Source organism: Myotis davidii, unplaced genomic scaffold, assembly GCF_000327345.1.
Source record: "Myotis davidii unplaced genomic scaffold, ASM32734v1 scaffold115, whole genome shotgun sequence".
NCBI classification, from domain to species: Eukaryota; Metazoa; Chordata; class Mammalia; order Chiroptera; family Vespertilionidae; genus Myotis; species Myotis davidii.
The window spans coordinates 3,581,376-3,598,813 of NW_006291010.1; the positions used below are offsets into that span (position 1 = coordinate 3,581,376).

The 17,438-nt window shown below is 43.8% G+C and overlaps 1 protein-coding gene across 1 annotated transcript in view; it reads left to right on the forward strand.

The window, feature by feature from the left end:
- Positions 1 to 17,438, forward strand: part of FNDC3B (fibronectin type III domain containing 3B) — a 269,959-nt gene that overhangs the window by 240,516 nt on the left and 12,005 nt on the right. Inside the window, exon 27 of the mRNA XM_015564176.1 lies at positions 14,399 to 14,565. Within this exon, the coding sequence (XP_015419662.1) occupies positions 14,399 to 14,565 (167 nt within the window). The remainder of the gene's footprint in view (positions 1 to 14,398; positions 14,566 to 17,438) is intronic.

Below are 17,438 nucleotides of genomic sequence, written 5' to 3' on the forward strand. Positions count from 1 at the left end.
TTTCACAACGTCAGATGACGGAGAGAAATTATCTAAGAAGAAAATTGTCGAATTCATGTCTACACTATGTAATAGCATTAAATTAGTCACAAGTGCAGAGGGAAATAAGACCCAGAAAGAGATGTTACCTCTTTAAATATTCAGTAACCATCAGGACAAACATGTTTACCAATCTGAAATAGCTGCGGTGATTTACAGATGGGGATTACACTCTAACTGTGGGCAATGCAATATCAAATTAACCAGAGCAAATAGGAGATTCTTCATAAGACTCCAAGCCCAGGAAACACTCTTGGCCACAGAAATCACATCCAGCCCTTAACGTAGTATTTATTTAACCTGACTTCATTTCCTCTGAAAATGGCCGATCATAGATGGGCGGCTGACCTGTATTTAAGAATAATTCAGATGCAGAACAAACGTTAATGACAGAATGTTCTATTACCAGAAGTCCAAATCAAAGAAATCAGGTGAAGAGGTGGGCCAGACACATGTTGCTGCTTCCCTGTGGCACACCCACTGACGCACAGAACCAGTGTCAGGGTGGGGCGTTTCTGTCATTTCCCCTACATGCATTAGAGTGTCCCGTTCCTTCATGTGGAGAGCTGGCTTTAGGGAGCACAGAGCCCTTGTCCACTCTACTCGAGAGCTTTGATTCCTTCCAGTGCAGTGGGATTCTGCAGTGTGGATTGCGCTGTTTGAAGTGGGTCTTCAGTGGGTCAAGGAAAAATCGAGGTCCTGCCTCCAGGAGCATTATATCAACCCACAAATGGTCATAGACCATTTTTTTCCCAATTTGTCATTGGAATAAAAGAGTTCTGGGGTATGGAGGAGGCAGATGTAGGAGAAAAGTGCTCTGTGAGTTTGAAGGAAGCAGAGACCATCTGGTTACAAAGATCAGGAGTGGCTTTTTAAACAGGTGACATTTGAACTTAACTCTGAAGACCCCTCAAACCCAGTAGTTTGAATACAGAAAAACAAGAAATGATGGTCCTACTGGAAACTAGTCCTGGTGGAGCGAGCCCAGGGAAGTGGGGCTTCTTTTGATAGGCTCATTAGAGATTAAGGCATACTCACTCCAAGACCAGGTCATCCATCTCACTGGGCTGTGTGCCTGTGGATGCGTTTTCCCAGCCTCGTTATTTTACTGGCAGGGGACTCCTCAAACTAGAGAAGGCTGGCAAGAATAGGAATTCCGGACTAACAGAAAGCATGGTAATATGTAAAGCTAGCAGTTGAGAGAATTTATAAATGAGCCTTTATGTTTTCTCCTGGGCTTTTGGCTTCCATTGGTGGTAGGGAGAACCTGCCATAGAGAAAACACCTTTAGTTGTGCTAGAGTGACGGCTCTGCACCACGTCAGCCACCTCTGTCCGGCTGCGGTCCTGTTCTGTGCAGGCAGCCACCTGCGCGGTGCCTCGTGCCGAGACCTGTGCAGATGCTCAGAACAAAAGCTCTGAGAGCACTGGTCCAAATGAGCATGTTGTCGTGAGACATTTAAACATGCCAGACAGAAAATAGTGCAGAATCTAGTAATCAATATACGCTTTCTCCGCCCCCCTCCCCCCCAAAAAAGCACTCAAGACTGGCCTTTTAATCAAATAAATGACTTGCCTAAATTTAAATGGCAATTTAAGAAAACTTACCATTAGGAACAGTATTTTTCTTAATTTTATGAGCTAAAATCCAGATTTATCTTTTTTAAAATTAGATTTGTCAGTGCTCTGAGAAAATTATTAAAGTGATGGGAATATAGAGCATAATAAATTCTCATTCTGTTTGTGTAGTAATATTCCTGGGATTTAATAGGATGAAACTTGGCCTAATTTGAGTTTAAAGATGACCTTCCTTAGTGTCTTGAAACTGAACTCTTGCAGTGAATGACACCTTGAATCCAAGGCTTTAACTTTGGGCCTTGACTCATGAGGATCAGGGAGAAACCATTTGAGTTGGATACAGCTTATTAGCACAGTTTTTGTCAGTGCTAGTTCTCTGTGGGTTCTTTAGGACTTGCCCCTGGCCTGCTCAGTTGACAGGAACAATGTCTTCTTCCACAGTGGCAGTTGCTTTTTTCATTGAACTTGTTGCTAGAGTGGTTTCTAGTTATAGGTTTTGGAGCAAGTGTACACATCTTTAGCATATGTATTGATTTCAATAACCACTAATAAGTCTGTTTATGGATGTAGCAAAAATATATGTCCTGCTTATAGCCAAGGTGAGAACCAGAAATTGACCTGTCATTTTAATTGACTACTCACCAGTCACTGGACATTTGAAAGTAGAGCTGCTATACCCAAGTTGTATAGTTATCCTAGACAGCTATGGAAGTAATCTTAGTCTTATGACATATTTTGCAACAGAAGCACAATAAAAATTAATAACTCCATGCTTGGTATTTGTCAGATTAAAGAGGTGAGCTGATTTTGGCGACTAAACTATTGGTCTTAACTTTTCCCTCATCCATAAAATAGAGGTTGAACTAGAAGATGAACTCTGAGGTTCTTCCACCATTTTTATCTTAAAACAACTATGTTGTAGATCATTTGTGAGCTAAATTCTTTACCCCAAAAAAATATCTCTTGTTAAAAATGGCGTGTTACCTGCCCAGCCTGTGTGGGTCAGTGGTTGAGCATCAACCTGTGAACCAGGAGGTTGAGGTTCGATGTGGGTTGGGGTGCATGCCAGGTTGTGGGCATAGTCCCCAGTGGGGAAGGGGGTGGGGGAGCGTGTGGAAGGCAGCCAATCAATGATTCTCTTTCATCACTGATGTTTCTGTGTCTCTCTCTCCCTCTCCCTTCCTCTCTGAAATCAATAAAAATATATTTTTTAAATGGCATGTTACCTCTTTTTTCTTCATATTTTAGCTTCTGCATTAGACAAGTAAGAAAATAAGAAAATACCAACTTTCCTTAAGAGTCCAAAATGCCTAGGGTTCTGCATCTCTGATATGCTGATTTATTATATTCGTTTATGTACCTGTCAATCAGAACATCTGAAATGTTCCAGAGTTCTAAGTATAATGTTGGGCCAAAATTTATTTTCAAACTTTCTATTGAGAATCTGCAAAGTGCCAGGCATTGAGGTTTTTATCTACATTATTTGGTTCTTGAATAAAAAGTGAAAATTTTTTCATGATGATACCAAAGTCTTCCACTGTCTAGGTGAAAAAATGTATTGTTTTTGATAGATTGACTTGATTTCAACTTATAATTATGAGGAGTTTTATACACACAAGGGTGACCAAGGTAGAGCCCTGCCCTTAAGGAGCTCGCCTGGTGGGGCATAGGAAGAAGGGACAGACACATTCAGGCGACTCAAGACGTAGAAAGCTTAAAGACTGACAATATGCACAGCATTGGGGGAGGAAAGAGAATAGCATCTATTATACCCTTAAAATTAGATGAACAGAGGAGGCTTTTTAGAGAAGGTAACAGATTACTTGAGTCTTAAAAGGGTCCAAATCTTATGATCTCATGCAAGAAAGCCTTAGGAAGGATGGGGACTAAAGATAAGCACTCAGGACTGGATAGAAACCAAGGGTATAGACTCCAAAGCACCAAAATGGGCCCTGGGTCTTTCTCAAGTAAATGATGTCTCTCTATTCTGCTACTTGATGTATTTCTCTATTTAAAAGTGAGGCTATTTCATGTCAATAGTAAGGAACCCAAAAGGGCATCTTTTCCAAATCCCTGCCTCAAACTAAATCAACTGAGAATCCATCCAGATCCACGGGAGTTGCTGTGTCGAGTGTGCTTCCCCCTTGAAAAAGACATTTGTTTCCCATGTAATGAGGCTTTTGACCCACAGGTTTCCAGTCTAAGGTCACTGGCTACACATTTATGTGGCAGCCTCAAAGCTGTGCTTTATTTGTACAGGACTAAGTTTAGCCCCAGGAGTTAGATGATCATCACACAATCATACTTTTTTTTTCTTGAATTACTACAATGTGCTAGGTCTTCTGAGGTATGTGGGCTATCTTTAAGACGTTAATCTTTTGAGAAAATAAATTAATGTGAAATAATAAACAGACAACACAAGAGAATTTAACTCCCAACAGAAAAATAAAATTATATTTAATTTGTTTATAGAGTGATTAAGTGCATTATTCTTAACAGAGCGAGCACAGAAGGTCGGAATGTCTTTGATTCCTGTGTATGCGAGAAAAATAAAACCCAAAGTAAACATTTTCATAATTCTGTGCTAACCTAATACAGGGATTAGAATAACAAGGTCAGCTCGTGCATTTTAAGGTTGTAACACTGTACTGATGGTTTTGAAGATGCATTTGTCTGTGTTACTGAAATGAAATGTTATGCTGGCCTCACAGAATTTGACCTGATGCTGATTCTTGTCCTGACCCTCCTGGGTCCATGTTCCTGGTAATTGTACACAGCACTGCGGCAAGGGGAAGTTAAGTTCCAGGAATGCATTTATGGTTCATCTGTTGTTCAGCTTTAGTCAAACAGCTAGTGTATTTTAAAATAAGGCTCCAGCAAAATGGGGCTAGGGCAGAGGACTCTAATTGAGTGGATAATTACCACTTGCTCCGTTTAACTCAGCCCTTGAGCTCCTGACACTTTCCCTTCAGCAGCAGAATCAGGGGGGCTTTGTAATGTGAGTAGTATGACTGCAGCTCTCTGTTGGAGAGGGACAGACGGCAATCTGTATAAAATAACTCTGAGAAATATACACCAGGCAACTAATAAAAGTGGGCAGGTTGCATGACCACTGTGGGAGGAAGGAACTTGCTGAAGCATGCCTATTACAGAACAAGCCCTGCTTATATTTCTCAGAGCAGGTTGCTGAATTAAATGACATAGACACAGAGGCAGAGCAGCATCGAACAGACTGTCAAATTACAGCGGGAAGGCCGGGGAGGGTTGGGGGATGGGGGTAAGAGATCAACCGAAGGACTTGTATGCATGCATATAAGCATAACCAATGGACACAAGACGCTGGGGATAGGGGAGGCTGGGGGAAGGTCAAGAGGGGGGGAAAAAGGGAGACATGTACTACTCTTTGTAATACTTTAAGCAATAAAACAAAATTTTAAAAAAAAAGAAAAGAAATACACGTCAGGCAACTAGCTCAGGGCCCACAATACAGCCTCAGGATTAGTTGCCCTTGTTTCTTTCCCTGGAATAGTCCCTGATGGTCATGATCACCCTGGTTGGGAGCGTGGCATTTTTACCTCACCTTCATTGCCAGAAAGCAATTGAGTTCCCAGCCAGGATGGTAAGTCTCTGCTGTAATCCCAGACCTGCCACTGAGTTTCTAGATGCCTAGAGGCATGTCCCTCAACTTCTTTTTTGTCTTAGTGTCTCTCTCTACAAAATAGAGCTAATGATGCCGCCTCCAATCCCTGATTAATGGGGGAAAAGCATTTCTATTTCTTAGAAAGGGAGCATAAAAATTCAGCCTACAAAATAAAGGCTACTGCCAGCTTAGTCAGCCTCAGGATAACATGTCCAGGCACAGGCCAAGGTGAGGGTTGGTAAATGAACTATTGATATCTTAATTAGCCAAAAGTAGAATTCAGATTACAGTACTTCTATGTGAACATAAAATTTCTGTCTATTTAAAAATGAATAACCAAACAGAATTGGGTAGCGGTTTCCTCACCGTTTTTCCTCAATCAGATGAGACTGAGTCAAGGCCACTAAAACAGAGGCAGGCAAACAGAAAACAGAAGCCTGGGAAGAGCTTGAAGAGGAGACTCCCTGTCTATACTTGAAAGCAAAGCAGAAGAATGGTAGGTCCCAAGGTCCTTAGGTGGCCTCCGGAGACTCTAGCCAGCCTTCCTTTGAATATAAATAAATTTCTTTAATATATCAACAGCGAAATCCAGTTTGAACAAAAAATTGAAAATAGGAATTTTTTATTCTTTATTCTACGTAGAGAGTTTTATCAGTAGCTATGGTGACATTCTATTTCTTAGAAAAGAACCCTAACCATAAAGTACTGCAGCCTGATCCATCACAAGTCGGAGGTCCGAATGCAGCTGGGGACAGGGCAGGCATTTCACTCCTTTCCTCACTGGGGTTTTGGAAATGGCGCTTGGCACTTTTCATGCTCAGCCTGCATATGGGGACGCTCATTAACATGCAAACCAGTGCAAGGAACACACCTGCCCTGCCTCAGGTGTCCCGACACGATGCCATCTGCTTCAGCTGCTTCTGCATAGACATGACAGGACTCGGTGTTCTTGGTGGAGTGAGGGCACATGCTATCCATTCCTGTTTTTGAACATCCTCTATTCCCAGACGTCACTTCAATAATGTAGGATATTCACACACACACACACGCACACACACCATAAAACCCAGGGAAACAGAGAAAAAATAAAGGCAGTGACGTGTCACTGTTAAGGAATATAGCTGTGCAGAGCTTACTAACATCTATTGATGTGTATTAGTGTGAAACATGTTTTGAAACATGCCTTTTGTAGCCCTTAATAAATTGCAGGCCATTTTAGGTCAGCAGATTGAATCATTTTGACGAGTTGATATTAATGGGCTGCTGTTAGCCTGTAATGGCCTAGACACTACAAGATAGCAACAAAGGAGTGAACACAAAAACCTTAGCATTACCTCTTATGTTCTCCAGCAAATTGAAGTTACAAGCCTGGAGTAGGGAACGTCTGGTTCGTGGGCCATATAAGACCCATGAAATCATTTGGTCTGGCCCTGCCAAGGCATTTGGTGTACGTTCATTAAATGTTTGACCAAATATAGCAGGCTAATTTTTTCAGTTGATAATTTTATATGCCCTGTGAATGATGGTATAAATATCCAAATGACCCTTGGCAGAAAAAAGGTTCCCCACCCCTGTTAAGCTATCCAAGAGCATTCTTGGATATATCTTTTGAAACACTGTTCTTAAAGAAGCACATTTTAAAATTAAATTCTTCATATATCATTTTCCTCTAAAAGTGTTTAACATTAGAGGCCTGCGCATTAGAGGCCTGCACATGGGTTCCTGCACATTGAAAGGAAATTAATTAGAAAGTGGCCAGCTCTAACCGGTTTGGCTCAGTGGATAGAGCATCAGCCGGTGGACTGAAGGGTCCCAGGTTTGATTCTGGTCAAGGGCATGTACCTTGGTTGCAGGCACATACCCAGCAGGGGATGTGTTTCTCTCTCATCGATGTTTCTAACTCTCTATCCCTCACCCTTCCTCTCTGTAAAAAGTCAATAAAATATATTTTTAAAAAAGAAAGAAAGGCCAGCGGGGCAGGACTGAGCCAGACGGACGGGACATGCCCTGGAGCCAACCTTCCGCAGTCCCTTCCTGGCTGGCCGCACCTGGGGTGGCTAGCGGTGGGGCTCGAAGGGCGTCTGCAGAGTGAGCAGGGGTCTCTCCGGCAGGTGGGGTCCCTCAGCCTGGCCTGTGGGGATCGGGCCGAAACCAGCAGTCCATCATTCCCTGAGGGGTCGCGGAGTGCAAGGGGCACTCCACAAAGTTGCTGTCGCTCAGCAGCTCCTGCATTGAGCGTCTGCCCCCTGGTGGTCAGTAAGTGTCATACCTGTCAGCCAGTCGGCCTGTCCCTTAGCCTTTTATATAGAGAGATAAAGAAAAGTTCAAAAACGTAACATGTCTGGGTTTCTTCCTTCAGTTGCACTTTAGTGCAAAGAGTCATCTTTCAGAGTGTTAAAGCTTAAAATACCGAGGTTAAAAGTATAGCCACCCCCTAGAATTTCTTGAAAATGTCAGAAATCTCTTATTTTGCCTTCCTAGTGTGTATTTAATATGGATCATAGAATTTACTTGGTCCTTTGATTTGGAGCTCATAAAAATTACTGCCAGGTGAACAAGACATTATTATCCCAAGTGTCTGGAAACTCAGCCTTGGGAATTATCAGCTTGTTCAAGTTCACAGTGAAGGTAACAGACTCTGCATTGTGGCCAAGGCCTTTGCTCCCCCCTCCCCCTCCTCCCCTCACGGAGTGCTCTGACAGGCCCGCAGAATGCACAGAATCATTTTGTATTCACAGATACATAGAGCATGTTTTTAATCACTGATAAATTGCCAGCGTTAAAACCCAAGTGTGCTTGTTACTCTCCAAGTGTTTACTTTCAAGAAGACATTCAGTCACTCTGAAGCAAGTCGGAGGCAGAGCCATGAAAGAATTGATTTAGATTGGACTTTCAGTGACCCAGCCAGCCTTCTGCCTTGTTTATGTCTTTCCTCCCAAGTAAATAATTTTTGTACAAGAGAGCATTTCTCTCCATTTTCCCTTTCCCTAAGTAGAAAGGCCCACATTCCCATTAATAGGCAGCACTTATGTAGGACCCCCTGCTCCCATCGCCATCTGTTTTCTGCAGCAGTTCTTGGTCTCCTTGGCCTGGGTTTGCTAGACACGGTGGATGGTATTGTCTTGCACAGCTTTCTCCCAACTCAGGAAAGCCTGTGGGAATGTAAGAGAGAAGCATTCTGGTGCCAGCCTTCAGGCTTCTGCAACATTGAGAAAGGAGGTAAATCACTCAGAGCCTTGGTGCTTCGTTATTAATAACAAGTTCTGGGCATTTTGTAACGGGCTCTCCCTGCACTATCCCATTTGATTCTCACAACAACCCCCTGAGGGGTCAGCACTATTATCAGACCGGTTTACAGAGACTGAAACACCTTAACGGCTGTAGAGCCCACGATCAAGTCTGCTGCCTGAAAGATTGTATTACCCACTCTACCTGCAGGCTCTGCCCCAATAGGGCAGCACGGCAATGGAGCCCCACAGGTGTTCCCTCACCTATCCCCTTCTTACCTGGTCCTCAAAGGAGCCCTGGCTTCTGGGGCTAGTGCCTCCAAAGGGACATGGGCAGCAGGGACTGAGGATGAGGTAGAAGAGCCCTCAGGAGCTGCCAGTATGGGTTCAGGGTGACCTTTAAGGAGCTGTGACACCATTGGGGCCCCTGAGCTACATATGCCTCAGCCTGAACTGATACTTAAAATTACTCAGTGACTTTGGTGCATGTAATGTTGTCCCGGAACCATGTCACCTACTACACACACATTCTTGCATTGTGTTTGTAGCACAGGAGCATTCATACAACAAAAGTAACAGTGAACATTTCATTTTTACTCTGGTCACCAAGTTAGATTAAGTTATTTTGGGGAGAGCTATGTGTCTGTCTCGCACAGGCCATACAGATGTAGCAGAACATCTCAAGTTCAGATGGACCTGTTCCTGCTGGGATTGAGCTGGCAACAGCCCCAGTAATCTGGAGAGAGGCCTGGATGGCAGGGGGTGAGAGCACAGCCGTTCTCAGGGCACACTGGCCTGTCTGGATCCCCGAGAGGTGGTCGGTGGGGCAGAGCCAGTGGATACCATGTATTGAACTCTTACTATGTTTTGGGCTTTTTACCCACATTCCCAGATTTGACTCTTAAAACGGCCCAGGAGATGGAGACTGTCCCTGTTTTGCAGATGGAGACACTGATGCTACAGGGGCGAGTGATTGGGCGCTAGGAGGCAGAGCTGAGATTTGCATCCAGTCTTCCTAGGTCCAAGCCCCTGCACTCCACCACTTCCCACCAACAGTGTTGGAGGAGGAGCGGGGAGGGAGAAGGGAAGGATGGTCCAGGCAGCATAGAGCAGGGAGTGGCCAGGAGAAGCAGGCCTTTCCCACACAAGGTGTCCCTTGTTCCCGGGGCCACATCCATCTTCAGAAATCAAGGGTTTGAGGTCTCGGAGAGCGTTCTTTTAACCATCTTTTGTGGGTTAGTCACCCTGCTGTTTCTATGTCTCCCCTATTCCCAGTTGATTTCTCTCCCCATTCTGGGATCTTCTTCCTTCTCCAGACTTGGGCAGTGCATGCCAAGGTACTATGGTTCAGGCCTTCATGTCAACCAGACTCCTGTCACCTTCTCCTGTGCCTCATGTTCCAGGACATATGGTGCATGAGCATGTGTGGGGTCCAAGCACTGACCTATGCACTCTAAATAGAGTGTGGGGGCGGTCTCCCCAAAATAATGTAATCTAATTTGGTGACCAGAGTAAAAATGGAGTGTTCACTGTTACTTTTGTTATATGAAAGCTCCTGTGCTGCTGTCCTCCTTAAGTCTAAGCCGTGCACTGAGCTCCGTCCTTGATTGCATTGTAAGTGTGGATCCTCCCATCATGTGTCGTAGGAAGTATAGCATGTTTAATTCTACACCAAAGGGTTCTTGCTTACTATTAATGAATTGTAAAATGAGGTTGATCTTTAAAAAAGAAAAAAGATTTAGGAGGGAGGAAAACTTAAGTTGATCTTTGAAAGACAAATATTTGATGAATATTGTTAATCTCTCCCTGAGTGGTTCTAGCCACAGGGTATGTTAACCTACAGAGCCTCCTAAAGAGGCCACCATGCCACAGGCATAAATCTCGGGCTCTGAAGAAAGACGATTCTCTCTTCTCCTGCCTCTTGGAATGATGGAAAATAATTACAGAATTGGGACAAAAGAGGAATTGTGTTCTTTTTGTGTTGTCTTGCCTGCTTTTTCTTTTGTTTTGGTTGGCCTGTATTATTTTAAACAGAAGTTTTAAACAGACTGTCAGCTTATACAGAAAGAAATTTAGGATCAGCGAGGCCTACTCTTTGCAGGGACTTTTGCACGAGCTGTCATGTTGCCTCCCACCACGGTCTGCTGAGGGGGGTGCTCCTGCCTGCACTTCACTGATGGGTGATGGGTCCTAGTGCGAGAAGACCAGCAGCCTTAAACATGCATGTGGATGGAGCCCCACAGCTGATGCCTGAGGCCCGGGGTCTGGTCTGCAGGGCAGCCTCGCTCACCACACAGCTAACTTCCCTCCCAGGAGGAAAGACAGTGATGCAAATGGTCTCCCAGAGGGAGAGTGGAGTCTCTTTGTTAAAATCCTGTCTTGTCTTGCCCTGTCCAGTTTTGCTCAGTGGTTAGAGCATTGGCCCAAGGACCGAAGGGTAGCAGGTTCAATTCCCAGTCAAGGGCACGTACCTTGGTTGCAGGGTGATCCCCAGGCCCCAGTCGGGCGCATTTAGGAAGCAACCATTTGATGTTTCTCTCTCCCCTTTCCCCCTCCCTTTTACTCTCTCTAAAAGTCAATGGGGAAAAAAAATATCCTCAGGTGAGGATTAAAATAAATAAATGAATAAAATCCTATATTCTCAGCATTGTAATATAATTACAGCTAACACGTAGTGAGTGGTTATTACATGTCAGGTGTTCTGAGTACGCTTCTTTTATTAACCCACTTAACCCTCACAACAGCTCTCTGAGGCTGGTCCTATCATTGCACAGAGGAGAATGCGGAGGCATGGAGAGGATGGAGTTGCTGGTGTCCCGGTCTGCAATCCCAGTACTGGTCACAGAACCTGCACTTACAGAGAGTGTATCAGTTACCAAGATGGGTGTAGAAAACAAACAACCAGTGTTACCCATTAAAAGTTTTCAAAATTAAAACCCTTAAAATTAGACTGAAAGTGCCAAACTGTCTGTTATCATACGAAGATATTTTCAGAAACCTAAAATTAGAGCTGAGATTTTTCTGAAGGATTTCATTTCCTGATTATTAAACTGAACTAGACTCTACCTACTTGTACATTTTATAAAATTCTTTGTTAAAACAGTAAAATATGTAATTAGAAGTCATGGTGGTAAATTATTTCCATATTCCATATTCCATACCAGGTCTTTCTCATCCCTTTCACCCCACAATCTGATTCTTCAGTCCTCTTTCTGCTCTTAGCTGTTCGTTTCCTTCAGGAGAAAAGGATAGAGAAAATTTCTAAAGTGAGAACAATATGAGCTCTTAAACAGTGTGCAGACAAGGTGTCTGTCTGAAACAGCCCCCTGTGGGATTGGGGGAGGTCCTTAGAAGGCAGAGGATACAACCACCTGGCATCATTGCTCAGCTCCTCTGACCTTGAGCCCTTGTGCGTCCATTAGGACACAGGCCCATGGGGACACGGTGCATCTATTTCTCTAGGTGGGCAGTTAACGTGGGATTGGCACTGTTGATGCTTGGCTATCTTGGAATGGTAACCCCGAAACTCTTAGGATCCCCAATGTCTCCCCTCCCCACCTCCTTGCCCCTTGCACTCAGGAGAGAGCCTGTCATGCCCACCACTGTCTTTCCTGCTTACCTGGTTAACTAGCCACCATCTGTGTTAGCTATTTCCATATGCATTTTGAGAACCAAATAGGAAAACTCCTCCTCCTCCCCGCATCCATGCCTTTTCTTGGGGGAGGGAGATCAGGGAACACAGCGATGGCTTTCATCGGAGCAGCAAACAGTCATGCTCTGTTGTCGCCGGAGCAGACAGGTGGCTGCATTAAAGGGACAGAGACATTCTGCTGCCTCCATAGACACATTGGGCTTATTTTCCAAAGGAAATGCTCACCTTCAAGCAGGGCAGGACAGGGAGCCACTGCTGGGGGTAGTAGTCCCCCCAACTCCTTCAAAATCCAGGCTTTGTTGTAAGTTTGTAATGGAGATGTAACACTTTTACTTCTTAAACCATGATTTCCAATTTGTGGTATAATTAAGGGCAATTACTCAGGTTAGAGATTCTGGCCCAGGTGAGGCTGAGTTAATAAATAGCTGTTTGCCTCTGGCATTAGCAAGAGTATCTTCATTAAGGTGGTGATGCGTCAAGAGCACTGAATCGGTTGCCATGGTATTTGTGGGATTCAGCCTGGACTCTGGCTTTCCCTGGCATTAACGTGTGCAGCCTTCAGTCAAAGGTGCTTCCTTACAGAGCAGAGCAGAGGGACATGTAATCGGTGGAATGACTGTGGCTCAGGAACTCAACTGCAAAGGCTGATGAATGCATGGATATTTTAAAATAAGTATTGATTCTGACCGGTTTTATTTAGAAAGTTGTTTTACCTCTATCCATCCATCTACCCAGCGGGACTGGAAAAGCTGCTGCTCTCCCTCAGAAAACCCTGCCCAGACCCAGGACAACCGACTGACAGAGATTAGGTCTTACTCGGCTTTGAATGCACAGAGCCTGGTGCACAGCAGATGTTCAAATGTTTGCTAAATGAATGCATGAATTTTGCTTACCCCTTAGGCCAAATGGACCTAAGAGTCACATTTTGAATTATGATTCTATCACTGACCGACTTCCAGTAGCATCTGGACACAGCGACTGTCCTCAGGTGCTGTGCGGAGGAAGCACTGGAGACTGCAGGGCCACGTGGCCTGTGCAGGAACAAGGCCGTTGTGTGGTTGGCTTAGCTCTGATAGTATCTCCAAGCATCCCTGGACCAACAGGATCCAGACCCTGAATCTCTTAAAGATCCTGGATAATTTATGGGACGTTATGTTATTTCCAAAATTTTACAGTTACTAGTAGCTATAAAAAGATAAATGACCATATGATGTAGTTCTAAGTAATGCAGTTTCATTGTGAAAATAGGAGTTTTTCAAGGCCCTGGGGCACAAGAGTTGACATGTAATGCCTTTTTTTTAGTATATTTCTATTGATTTCAGAGAGGAAAGGAGAGGGAGAGAGAGATAGAAACATCAATGATGAGAGAGAATCATTGATCGGTTGCCTCCTGCATTCCTTGTACTGGGGATCAACCCACAACCCAGCCATGTGCCCTGACCGGGAATTGAATTGTGACCTGGTTCATAGGTCGATGCTCAACCAGTGAGCCATGCTGGCTGGGGAAGGACTTACTTTTTAATCTCATGCCTTCTATGCTTATGTTTCATGGAAATATTAATTAGCAGAGAAGTACAAATATTGTGTCCTGGTTCAGATGGGAGAAGGATCCAGAAGCTGCCATCTAAAGTGTTTAGCCTACCTGTGCTGTTTTTCTGTTATTTTGATTAACTGTGATGGATGATTCTGAGCAAAGTATTTTGTTTCTTTTACGTATTTTCTCAAAGAGTTATAATCCTAAATGTCTTCTTATTAGTTTGGGAAAGGGGCTTTGAGAGCTCTTGGGAAGGTAGAGGGTACATGTTTAAGTATTTTCTAGCTAAACCTCAGTTTTGGAAAATTCAGGGAAACCAGACATTGTATTTCTCAGGTGGCCAATTAACATTAACTTCATTGCCTAGTACATAGTAGAAGGTAGGTTGACAGTATTAGATTACATAGATATTACCATTATGAAAAACTTGAAATTTTATTAATAAAAGCATTCTAGAAACATCATTTGTTTCTAGAATCTTTAGCATAATTAGAGGGATTTCATTCTAAGCTTTATATGTACTTAAATGTGTGTTTTTCTTTTATGTAAAGATACATTAGACCCTAAACTTAACTATAACTAGCAACTGAGTGATTGATTAGTATAATTCAGACTGTATGAAAAGCATTTACCAAGTTTGTCTAATCTGCTCCACTAGTTTGTATCATAATTAATTTCTTCTCAGTAATAAAACTTCACGTGGCTGATGGATTCTGCTCCTCCTCCTAGGTTTATTTCAATCTACAGAGGACCCAGCCACACCTACAAGGTCCAGAGACTGACGGAATTCACGTGCTACTCCTTCCGAATCCAGGCAGCGAGCGAAGCTGGGGAAGGGCCCTTCTCGGAAACGTACACCTTCAGCACAACTAAGAGTGTCCCCCCCACCCTCAAAGGTTTGTAGACCCTGTATTCTGGCATGCTCTTCTGTGAGAGGAAGGAAATAGAGTAGGAGGTACAAGTCTGACTTAGTATACTCTTGTAATATAGGGTGTTCCAAAAAATGTGTACACACACTTTAAATTATAAAGGCAGTATTTATTAAAATACATTTCATTTCAGAATTGCACTATCAGCTGTTAAAGTGTGTATACATTTTGGGGGGACACCCTGTATGTCCAATATCAGCAAGATAGAACTTTCTAAAAGAAAAGATAGGGAAATGGGTTTTGGGGGAGAAATGAGAGACCTTAAAGGAGATGGCCTACCAATAGACTTTATCAAGTATGTATAATTGATTATTGCAAATTTAATGGTCTCATCCCCACGGGGGACAGATGGACAAAGAAGAGAGACAGACCCCAGCGGAAGACTTCAGTGAGAAGTGAGAGGGAAATCCTGGCGTAGCGCTTATGACAGTTTACCATGGGAGGTTGGAGAACCTCCCTTCCCAAAGACACTGAGGAGGAGCAGAGCTTGGCATTCACCTTTGGAGGACCGTGGTGCCCAGGCTGAGACTGATGTGGGCACTTCAGTACCTGTTCCCTGGTCCAGCGCTCTCACTGTGGAGAGATGCCGCTGGCAAGCTGCAGCAGTGGTAGGCTCTCATCTCCTTGAGGTTTGTGAGTGACTAGTTGACTCTCTGCCTCCTTCCTGAGGTTGGTGTGACCAAAAGCCACTCGGCCCAGGTGCTCCCTCCAGGGATCTCCTGAGCCCGCATCTCCCATTTCTGGCCACAGCATTCTGCCTTCAGCACAGCTGACTTGCTAAGCAGGGCAGAGCTTCAGGGTGACGCTGGCTCAACCCTTCCCACCCAGCCTTGGGCCTCGACCTAGCCCCCCAAAACTCCTGAGCCCTACTCTCCCCAGTAACATGATTCTTATGAAGGCCCCTACTGCCCATCTTTGAGGTGGTGGGCATCACTGGTGGCTTGATCCAGCTGCTACCCAGAATGGCCTTGAAGTTGAAGGACAGACAACCTGCCTCATGAACCTGGTTTTACATGGGTAAAAGTGAGGGTTTGCTATATTTAGTGGCTGGGGGGCACGCATAGCCTGTAAAACAAGTCCTACATGTGTATGGCCCCAGGAGCAAGGCCATTTGACTCACTGCTTACACCTGCAGAAGCGATGCCAGCTATCACCAGAGCACAGAGTTCGGCAAAGGAGGGCGAGTGGCTCCAAGACCTGGGTCGGGGACTGGCTTGGATTTTGTGCAGGTTTCCCATAGATCCTTGCAGGGTACTTTATGGTAAATACTTCCCCCTGCTTCCCTGCACCACAGTGGTCCAGAGCTCTTTGGCAATTGCTTCTTCCTGTGACTAAGAAACTAGTGTAAATGGATGCACACGTGCAAGGCCTGGCTGGTCACTCGAGCCCTTTCGTAAGAGATTCCCCACGCACTGGCATAGGGGGGCTGGGAGGGGGAAGGTTCGCCAGTTCACCATTAGCACATTTCAGGCACTGGCTGCCTCTCCAAGTGGTTGCTGGAGATTCATTTTGTGGAAAACAGAACACTGAACTGATTGGTGGCACTTGCTCTTCAGGGCAGCTTTCCTCCCGGACAGCTTCCTCACACGCCACCTGATCGCCTCTTCCTCTTCCTCGTATGTTCAGGACAGTGTTGTCTTAGCTGTGGGACTGTTCAGTCTGAAGAGATTCCTTATTTAGTTTTTCTATACATTGCTTAGAATTTTGGCAAACGAATTTCAACTTTCTTTGTTTTTAAAGAAAACGTTTATTTTTCTGAAACATTCTTTATAGAATTATAGGTAGAAACAGTGCCTCTAAGGAATTAATCTCATGCAATTTGAAATTAAAGAATAAAGAGGTTCACAGAGAGCAGTTAGTTATAAGCTCTGGTTAAAAAACAAAATTCGATATTAACCGTTTGGCTGCTGACGTATTTTTTCGGACATATGCCAAAACTGCGGCACTAATTGCGCATGTATGGGAAAAAATGTAAAACACTTTTTATACAATAAACTCACTTGTATTGCTTTGCAACAACAAAAATTCAAAAATACCAATTGTTTACATAAATTTGTTTTAATTAGAAGAGCGCGATAGCACTCCTTAGCAGTCAAACGGTTAAATTAAGCTGTTTCTCATACATAAACAATGAGAAAATATTTTAAATTTCTATAACATCTTATGTGCCTTACTACAGACTAATATAATTTAACTTTAAACCAGAATGGTGAGTCCAGTAGGTGAAAAATAAACTAAAAACTATAAATATGCGACAATTTAAATTTAAAGACTTTCAGTGCTGCCCATTCCCCGGGATCTGCCTCAAATGTCACCTGTTCCTCAACCTTCCTTACACTCTCACACATGGGACTCTTTCTCCACTGGAATTTCCTAATATTTTATTTATACTTCTCATTCTAGTCTGCTTTACAGTATGTTTATTTCTGTACTTGTCTCATACCTTACTCTCCCCTTCCCTCAGTTAGACCTTAAGTTCCTGGAAAGCGGGGTTTATAGAACCGATTTTTGCATTCCCCAAATTACCTAGCTCAGAACCTAATCCTAGAAGGTAGACTTTGGAAAAAAAATAACAAAAACTCAGTTCAGGCCAAGCAGTTATCAATAGGATAATGAGCAAAGAATGTTTTACCAATGGCTGCCCAGTCTCGGAGTATTTTCCCTGTGGAAAGGGCGCCCTGCAGGTTTTATAGGAGGCTGGGCAAGTAACTCCCCTGGGGCAGACACAAGTGCATTCTCTCTCTCTCTCTCTCTCTCTCTCTCTCTCTCAATACATAGTTATTGATTTCAGAGAGGAAGGGAGAGGGAGATAGAAACATCAATGATGATAGAGAATCAGT